General features: G+C 37.2%; 1 protein-coding gene across 1 annotated transcript; it reads right to left on the reverse strand.

Annotated features, from left to right (window-relative positions):
- Window positions 1-5499: 5499 nt before the first annotated feature.
- Window positions 5500-7971, reverse strand: LOC127662567 (DNA-binding protein inhibitor ID-3-like). Its single transcript, XM_052153810.1, has 3 exons — window positions 7495-7971; window positions 7301-7378; window positions 5500-6539 (listed from the first exon to the last, which is right to left on the reverse strand). Exons 1-2 carry the CDS (start codon window positions 7783-7785, stop codon window positions 7325-7327), a joined length of 345 nt encoding a protein of 114 aa, XP_052009770.1. The 5' UTR covers window positions 7786-7971; the 3' UTR covers window positions 5500-6539; window positions 7301-7324.
- Between the last annotated feature and the right edge of the window lie 2609 nt (window positions 7972-10580).

The raw sequence follows: 10580 nt of genomic DNA on the forward strand, positions 1-10580 counted from the left end.
ATGCTTCAGATGATTATTGAGACTCTCCCACCCAGCCATTTGCCCAGTGATTCACTGATGGTTTTGCAGTCCTTCCTCCCAAATATAATAGTAGTAGTGAAGCAATCATCCCCAGCTTTTTAAACAAGTACAAATTGATGACATACTGAATCAGTGGATGTTCATCATTCATGAAATGTAGAAAAACAAAACATTCAAAGGGTCCATATACTGCATAGTTTAATCTCTGTTACCATGTCCATTACCCAGACCTCTGAGTGTTGAATTAAAAGGATGACCCAAAAATGAAAAATCTGTCATCATTTACTCACCCTTGTGTTGTTCTAGACCCATATCACTTCCAATCTTCTGTGGCATACAACAGGATATATTAGACAGCAGTGTTGTATAACGTTTTTTTTAAAAGCAACTTGTTAGAATATTGCGTTACTCCTTTAAAAAAGAAACATAATTAATTAAAAAGTTATTGTTATGGAAAATAAAATGTTACTTTACATTTGCGTTACCTTTTTCTTACAGCCACTTTCTCTTCTGCTGTGCTATGCATTCCATACAAATAAGCCATGCATTGCATACAAGAGACATTACAGGTCATGCTAGTTACTGTACAACACTCATGTCAAAACAACATTGTAAACAAACAGATATTTAGAAAGTAGGTCTTCACTGTCACCTGATATTTAAAATACAGAATCAATAACATGAATACGCATGATTTGTTTTTCCATAAACATGGCAGCCAATATGAAAAATGAAGAATAACCACTGTCTTACCTAAAGCAGCAAAGTCCAACACTTGAACCTGCATCAAATCTGTCATCATGTGTTGACAACGAGTCATGTTTTTCAGAAGTCAGGATAACATTCAGTGGGGAATGCCAGCACAACAGGTTCAAGGAATATGTCTAATTAATAAATTAATATTTCATCTCAGTGCACACTTGTTTTGAGTTGATCCACCTTGCGTACAAACACCACAACTGTTGATACAACTTGAATATGTCATAAAAATGGTTTGGTTCATGAATCGAACTACTTGTTTATTATAAACAAATAAAAGTAGAATATTTTAAGAAACTAAGACATTTTCTCTGCATACACAAACATGTAGAATGTTGCTCGGAGCCACTGATCCAGAGTCAGCTTTTATCAGCCCATTCTCCCAATTAAGGGGAGCTGTAACGGAGCAGTTTGGTTACAGAAGTCAGTGAATTGAGCGAGTATTTCACCCTGTGTATCATGTCGTGGCCAGTGGAAGACTAGTCATATATAGTCATATAAACATTTACTGATTTTTGTAATATAGTGTGAATTAACACATGAACAAATCTCAGTCTCTGGCTTCACACGCTATAGAAACACAATGCCAATCATGCACTTCACCTCCTCCCTTAACTTTTACACTTTTACTCTTGATTTCTTGCAATACAGGGACAGAAGAGGTGTACAAAAGCAACAAGTTACTTTATTAAAAAGTAACTCAGATATAATTGTCTAAAATAAAAAAATATGACATTACTTTACTAAAGTGCGTTACTTTTATCATGTTACCCCCAACACTGTTAGACAGTAACTGTTACTATTCACTGTGACGAGGAGGAGGGTGGCCAGGCCATGAGGCTGCACAGCCAGCACTGAAACAGCTGATCAGTGGAATAGCAAGACAAAGGGGAGCCAGAGACCAGATGGAGAGAGAAAGAGTGACACATGTAGCAGCATTGTGTGTGTGTATGTGTTCATGTTTGTTTATGTTATTTTAAATTTAAACTTTAAACTTTATGTTTCCTGCTCAGCCAGTTCTTGCCTTCTTCTTGCCCATCCTTTCACTGTTACATTCACTTTCACCGATTTCCCCCAATACATTTAAAGTGAAGGTGACAGAGGTTAACATTTTGCCTAACAACTCTTTTTGTGTACCAGTAAAGATTACAGTAAACATTCAAGTAAACATTCATCAACACATTAGGTATAATTAACAAGTAAATTTTTATTTGAAAAGCACCTTTCACAACACACGTCGTTTCAAAGCAGCTTTACAGAAGATCAGGCATTAACAGACGATAAAACTGTAATGTCTATAATGTCGATGAATCATCATTGTGATGATTCATAATTTAGATAAAATAAGATTGTAATCATGTTTAAAAATAAGTAATTAAATGATAATTGTATTAATAACCCCAGTGAGCAAGCTGAAGGCGACTGTGGCAAGGAACACAAAACTCCATAAGATGTTGGTTAATGGGAGGAAATAACCTTGGGAGAAACCAGACTCACTGTGGGGGCCAATTCCCCTCTGGAAACATCATGAATATAATGTAAATATTACTTATGTATAGTTAAAGTCATGGTTTAAAATTATTAAACTAAGTAAGTGTTAAGAGTCAGTGTTTAAACATAGATTTTGTATGAAATGTAAGATTAATGACTAATGTCTTTGAAGTCCATCCTGGATTAACTGCAGAAGTTCACATAGATGCAATTGTCATTGTTAATTGGCTGATAAAGGCTTTTGTTGGTAATTGATAGTCTATGTATTCCATTTCAAGAGTGTAGTCCAACAATAGACCGAGGTGATGCAGGCAGTGATCAGGGATGTGAAACCCAGTTCAACCTGGCCGGTAATTTTGGTGAGGTAAGGTGTGGTCCATCCTAAATCCAAGGTTCAGACAATGGCATATGAAGTATTACATGTCTTATGGTTGGAGTTGGCATCATTTCATCCTCTGAAGTCCATCATAATAGACTGAAGTGATGTTTGGCTGGCACCGACTGCATGTAGACATCATCACTCAGAGACATGTAGCAGTGGAGTCCAACACAAAGCAGGAATGGAACTGGATCCAGCCTGTTCTGGTGACCTCAGGATTGGAGTCCCGAGGTTGAGACAGGGAAACAAATAAAATAATATTAGCGTAGATGCCATTAAATTTATTGCAGATATATAAATCATGATCAATGTTTCTGGTTCCGGCAGACTAAACTAAAGCAGCCTAATTGTGGGTTGAAGGATAAATTAGGTGTATGGCTAGCTAAATAAATTAGTCTTTAGTCTAGACTTAAACTGAGTGAGTGTGTCTGCATCTCGAACAGTGTTAGAGAAACACTCCATAGTTTAGGAGCCAAATATGAAAATGATCTACATCCTTTTGTGGATTTTGATATTCTAGGAACTATTAACAGGCCAGAATTTTGCGATCTTAATGAACGTGATGGAATATAGCGTGATAGCAGGTCACTTAAGTACTGCGGAGCTAGACCATTCAAAGCTTTGTACGCAGTTAACAGAATTTTAAAATTAATACAGAATTTAACAGGTAGCCAATGTAACGAAGATAAAATAGGGCTAATATGATCATATTTCTTGGTTCTCGTCAGCACTCTGGCTGCTGCATTTTGAATCAATTGAAGTTTATTTATTGATCTTGCTGGATATCCTCCCAGTAATGCATTACAATAATCTAGTCTTGAGGTCACGAACGCATGAATTAGTTTTTCGGCATCAGCAACAGAGAGCATGTGCCTTAATTTAGCAATATTTCTTAGGTGGAAGAATGCTGTTCTACAAACATTGGTAATTTGATTTTCAAAGGACAGATTGGTATCAAATATAACACCTAAGTTCTTCGCTGTTGAAGATGATGTAACAGTAAATCCATCAAGAGTCAAATTATATTTTAGCATCTTATTTTTAGAGGTTTTTGGTCCAATAATTAGTACCTCTGTTTTGTAAGAATTGAGTAGAAGGAAATTTCTGGCCATCCAATCATTTATTTCATTGATGCACTCTGCTAATATGGAGAATTGTGAAATCTCATCAGGTTTTGAAGAAATATAAAGCTGTGTATCGTCGGCATAATAGTGGAAACTTATTTCACGATTCCTAATAATATCTCCCAGGGGAAGCGTATACAAGGAGAAAAGCAGAAGCCCTAAAACTGATCCCTGTGGCACGCCATATTTTACTTTTGTTTGGTTTGACTTCCCTCATTTACATAGACAAAGTGGTAGTGGTCTGCTAAATATGACCTAAACAATGCTAATGCAACTCCACAAATGGCAACATAATTTTCTAGCCTATTCAAGAGAATGTCGTGATCTATCGTGTCGAATGCAGCACTAAAAGCTAAAAGCACTAGAAGTGAAATGCAGCCGCGATCAGTTGATAAGAGCAAGTAATTTGTAACTGATAAGTGCTGTCTCTGTTCTGTGATGAGGCCTAAATCCTGACTGAAATTGTTCATATATACAATTTCTCTGTAGAATTTAACATATTTGTGAGGATACTACCTTTTCTAGTATTTTTGACATAAATGGGAGATTTTAAATCGGTCTATAATTAGCTAGTTCTCCAGGATCAAGTTGTGGCTTCTTAATAATCGGTTTGATAACAGCCATTTTAAAGTTTCATGGGACATGTCCTAAGGTTAGCGAGGAGTTAATAATATTAAGAAGAGGTTCTGAAATTACAGGAGATACCTCTTTTAAGAGCTTAGTGATAAAAATTTGATAAACATTTTTAAATCTTGGTCAGTGGTAATATATATATATATATATATATATACTTTGTTAGTTCATGCATGCATGTATTATTTATGTAGACATTAACATCAACATTAATCAAGATTAAGAACCGCTGTAAAAATATGGTTCTTCACTAGTTGTTTATGTGCTGTAATGCGTCCTCTTCTGGAGAGATTTATGGATGTGCATAGAATTACTTGGCTACATTGTGGCTTTTGCAGGCTCTTCTGTATCATCATGCTTGCACAAAATAAAAAAGAACACACATACGATCAAAATTTCAAATAACAGGATTAGAATCTATGCTATTTGTAAAAAAAGGAAAGACAGAAAAAGGTAAACACCACTGAATAATCATGTACTTAACACATTCAGAACAGATTAGGCCTACAGAAATGTACTGTAACACATTAAAATAAATCTATATATGAGTCCATATAAGAAAGTCCATCAAGTAATTTCTACAATTGCCAATTTCTTTTTCGATTAAGATGATTGAATACAGTCAGAGAGTTGGTTCATGAATTAAATAAAGGAAACCGAATGACGTAACTTAAATTTTCGCCACAAGCTAACACAAAATTAATTTACTTAAATGCCACACGATGGCGCCAGTGCTTTGTCTGCTGTGCAACTTTATATGGTGCATGTTGATTCATTCTTGAACATTAGATGTCGCTATAAGACATATTATGTTTAATAACACAGAACACACACGTTCTTAATAGGCTAAATCATAATTATTGAGATGGTCAGCGGCTTTAAGATGAAACACTTTAACTGCATTCTAGGTCTGTGGGCAAATCGGAGTCTTTTTGAGAGAGCAAATAATAAACCACAGACACTCAAAGGACAGTAGTGTTCTATATAAATACACACAAGTGACTCACATTTAGACATTGTTGCATAACCCTGTAACAAATCATATGCTAGACATGAAAAAGTACATGATGACTCAATGTGGAAAATGAATAGTAATTTATTGTAATTTTGTTTAAACTTTCTTTTTTGTTTTATTTAACAGTTTCTGATTCCTGCTATTATAGTTCTTAAGCACTTTCCCATTTTTTGTTTGAATCTGTTATGATGTGCCATCTAATAAATTAACTATAAATCCAAACAGTTGAAGGGGAGAGGGAGTGCAGGCCATCAGTTTTACTCTTCTTTATTTCAATAGAATAATTGTAGTAGTAGCACTAGTAGTAACAACAATAATACTAGAGAACCTATATTATCTCTGCAGTACATCTCCACAAGGTATTTATTCAGGATACCTGAAGCTATAAAGACAGTAAAAAGTCTACATTCAGTCATTTATGAAAAACTACTTAACTCCACATCTCTCATTTTATTTGTATGATTTATTTTCTTGTGTAAAAAGAGTGTGTACAAACAAAACACATAAAGGAGTTTATGAAACTCGTTGATTTGACAGTCTGTAGAAATAGACAATCCCCACAAACATATACAATCCACTCTATATTATAGAGCTCAAATTCTGATCCATGTGTGTGTGTGTGTATGTATATATATTCCCATTGCCTAAGGCCCTTCCCACCCCATAGCACAAAAAACCCTCAAGCACAATATGTACATCATCCCAGTGATAGAGTCAATCAGTGAGACCAAATGGCAGCCATGCTGAAATGTGGAAATGTTTTCAAGAAAAAAACGGGGAGGCTATTCTCCAAGAATGGCTGGGAAGGAAGGGTGTGTGAAGAGATATTAGTTAGTCCAAATAGTCAGGAATGTAGCCAGTACAAAATATACAATGTTTGATTGCTGCCACAAAAAATAGGAATGATTAAGAAAAAAATCTGAAGGCTTTTCTTTTTTGTGATCTTCAAAACTCCACGGATTTGGTTTGTTTAAGTGTCCAGTGACCAAAGAATAGACATCTCGAGAGGGGCGCAGATTGCTTTCCCACACTCTGAATAGAGCCTCACTCCTTCACCCGACTCACCCCTTCACTCTCTTTTCTTCCACAAGTGGAGGAGAAAGTTTCTATCCCGCACCTGCAGCATATGAGAGGGAGAATGTTAACTCAGCTCACACACACACACACACACACACACACACACACACACACACACACACACACACACGCACACACACATGTTGGTGCCGCTATCATTATGAGGACTCTCCATAGATAATGATTTTTATACTGTAAGAACAATAGATTATATCACCTAAACCTAACCCTCACAAAAATCTTTCTGCATTTTTACATTTTCAATAAAACATAATTTAATATGATTTTTAAGCTATTTATATTATGGGAACACTAGAAATGTCCTCATAAACCACATTTATAGCATAATACCCTTGTAATTACCAGTTTGTAACCTAAAAAAGGTCCTTGTAAACCTCTTAAACCTGCCCACACACACACACACACACACACACACACACACACACACAGTGGATACAGGCAGACAACAGACAGTCTGGCGCCAACTGAAAAACTTTAATTTGCTGGAACTGATATGGGAATCCGAGCTTGTTTGCCGATTGGCACGATGAGCAAAAGAAATGAGAGCGGTGGACAGACTTTGTTATAGATGTCTGACTCTATCAAAATGAAATTAACGCAACAAATGTTTAACTTATTAATTAATACCTGTCTACTAGCAACTAGGCCTACTGCTTTCACTGATTACAACTTTGCAACATTTGACTAATGTAATGAGTTAAAAATAAAAGTCAAACAAACATAGTAAATCTATTTCAGATTATTAAAAAGAAAGAAAGGAAGAAAGAAGCAGAAGTGTACCGTTGACGTTGTCATTCATCTGTCCTAATGGCACAGAGCTCCATCCTCTTTGGAGAAATTACGGGTCATCTCTGAATTCTAATGAGGGGGAAAGAGTATATTTATTCATATTGATTTCAACTAGATTACTATTATTAAGTCATAATCGTTATAAATAATAAATACATTTTAAAGACTTGTGATGACGCGCTCACCTTCATTGACATGAACAAGTCGGACGCGTTGTTTGTGTCCGTCTCGTTTTCCAGCGCTATCTGTAAGTCGAAGATGTAATCTATTACATGCTGAAGAATCTCCACCTGACTCACGGACTTGTTCTGAGGGATACTGGGCACCAGTTCTTTGAGTTTAGAGTAACAGTCATTCATGTCGGACAGCTCCTCAGAGGGACTCTTGCAACGGCTGATGGCGAGGCTCTGCTCTGAGACACAGCAAACTGCCTCATAACAGCTTCTGACAGACCGAACGGGACAGATAGCCTTCATTCTGGGTACGTGGTCTGACTGAAAGTTTGGCTTGCTAGTAGAATCCAACTGTAGCCGTATCTCAAGAACTCCTAGGTCCGGAGAGTGAGATAAATGTATGTAGTTGTCCTGCTTGGTTGATATCCAACAAACGTTCGTCTCCTTTCTCGTCTCGCGCTCACTGAACGATGGCAGCGTGCGAAGGCAGGCGACTCGTTTTAAAGCGCTGCTTTGTGTAGCACCGCCCCCTCCACACATAAACAAACCCTCATGTTCGGCTGAGCCAATAAAAAGAGGCGTATGAGACGATGAGCCCCGCCATATGCAAATAGTTAACTAGTCATTGGAAGCGTTGGCATGTCACTCAGAGGGAAATTGGTGGAATGAGGAAGAGCTGTCAGAATACCACATATTTTTGGAGTGTTGATTTTGGGTCAGTGAACCTAAACGGAGCTGGGTCAGTTAGAGCATTACATTAAATATAAACTTACTTAACTTAAAGCTGAAAAACCTTTTGGAAAATAAAATGTAGGTACTGGTTTCTCGCACACTGTACATTATAAACGTGTAATTTATGCAAATACACAATATAATTGAATACAAACATTTACATCAAGTGGACACGTTTGGGTTCAACGAGCCAACATTTGTGGGAGGAAAATGCAATCATCCGCTTAGTTTAGGCAGAAGTGCATGATATGGATCAAATCCATAAATAAGGTAGCCTGCCCTACTCCCGTGACCAGAAGACACACTGGCGTCGAGAATTACATCCTTAAGAGACTGTAAAACACACACACACACACACACACACACACACACACACACACACACACACACACACACACACACACACACACACTAGATTACATTTGTTTTACCTGAAATAGGCTACTTTATGACCCGTGCAGTAAACAGTATTATATAGATGGCAGAATGCCTCTCTTTTATCGTGCCTGGCAAAGAAAGCGTACATTTAGATCTCGTTAAATGTATAAGCCCATAGCAAACATTTCCAAATATTCTCACGATGATGGAAATATTAATAATGAACCTAGGAACATCTGAAAACAAACCACAGCGCGCGCGGTTTCCCTACATTCTAAAAGTGGCACTCGTTATCTATAAATAGATCATAACTATACTTGACTCCAATGCCTCTTCTATATCATATAAAGAGGAAGTTTTGCAAGTTACAACCAATACAGACTGACGCTATTTCCAGTTTTAACCCAGTGCATTTTTAGTTTACACCAAAAATGTGTCTCCTCTTTTCTCACAGTGCTGTTTTTGTGAAGGAATGCGCTGGCGGGCCAGCTGTGTGTCCTGTCCCGCTCCAGCTGTGTTGATCTAACGCGCGAGTCCCAGACAGCCTGGCGCCGAGCTCCAGACGTCATCCATTCACGCGCTCCAACGCGCACCCCCATGGGCGAGAGAGTGGTCTCGGCCATGGAGCCGCTCTCATTGGTCAGTACAGCTATCAATCAAAATGTAAGCACCCACCCTATCTCTCCCTCAAGGGATCTAGATCTGCCCGCACATTTTATCAGCGGCGCACAGCTGGATTTACATTCACTTTAAAAGTTGCGCGTTTAAAAGTCCTTCAGTTTGGCTAGATTAGTTAAACTAATACAAAAATAACTCTCTGTTTTCTCAGACTGTAATAGCATAATAGTGAAATAGACCCAAGTAAGAAACACATTCCTGTTTTGCTTGAATGGAGCATACAGTATTCTGTAATTCACCTTTGTCGTGTTCAAACTGGTAGCCTATTAAAATGTGAGTAACTTATTAAAAGTTGTGAATGGCAAGTTCACACCTTTATTTTATGTGGGTGCAACCGGATAAATGCACGTCTTTGCAGGCCGTGTTAAGCAATTGAGTGTAAAAATTGGCCTGGTATTTTGACGTTGGCCAAAGTGCACAACTGCAAACAAACAGAAAAACAAACAAAAAAGTTTAGGCCTTAATTTTCTGGCTAAAGCAAATAGCAGGGGAAGTTGCCCTCTGCAGGCAGGCTACCAAATTACCGTTGATAAATAAAAATAAAGAATAACATTTTTGGATATTTGACAACAGAAAATAATATAAATATTTAACTATCGCAGAGTTATACATAGCGAGCAATTTAGCTACAAGGCAACTCCCTAAAAGTTTGGTTGGCAGAGGTCAATTTTGATCTAACATTATGTATTGTGACAATATAGGCCTTCAGTATGTTGCACAGAATGTTGTCTTCATACACTGGAGGCCAAATGTTTGGAATAATGTACAGGTTTGCTGTTTCGGAAGGAAACTGGTACTTTAATTCACCAAAGTGGCATTCAACTGATCATAAAGTATAGTCAGGACATTACTGATGTAAAAAAAACAGCACCATCACTATTTGAAAGTCATTTTTGATCAAATCTAGACAGGCCCTATTTCCAGCAGCCATCACTCCAACAAATTATACTTGAGTAATCATGCTTAATTGCTAATTTGGTACTAGAAAATCACTTGCCATTATGTCAAACACAGTTGAAAGCTATTTATTTTTTTTTAATGAAGCTTAACATTGTCTTTTTTTTGTTTGTTTGTTTTTTAGTTGCCACAGTATGCAATAGACTGGCATGTCTTAAGGTGAATATTAGGTCAAAAATGGCAAAAAAGAAACAACTTTCTCTAGAAACACGTCAGTCAATCATTGTTTTGAGGAATGAAGGCTATACAATGCTTGAAATTGCCAAAAAACTGAAGATTTCATATAAAGGTGTACACTACAGTCTTCAAAGACAAAGGACAACTGGCTCTAAAAGGACAGACAGAAAGAGATG

Source organism: Xyrauchen texanus, chromosome 22 (genome assembly GCF_025860055.1).
Source record: "Xyrauchen texanus isolate HMW12.3.18 chromosome 22, RBS_HiC_50CHRs, whole genome shotgun sequence".
In the NCBI taxonomy this organism is placed as follows: Eukaryota; Metazoa; Chordata; class Actinopteri; order Cypriniformes; family Catostomidae; genus Xyrauchen; species Xyrauchen texanus.

Excerpts from the sequence above, each read along its gene's own strand:
- LOC127662567 (XM_052153810.1), bottom strand. The coding sequence starts at position 7,785 with ATGAAGGCTATCTGTCCCGTTCGGTCTGTCAGAAGCTGTTATGAGGCA. Across the intron at positions 7,379-7,494 it reads ACTTGTTCATGTCAATGAAG|AATTCAGAGATGACCCGTAA; the intron begins GTGAGCGCGTCA and ends CCCCCTCATTAG.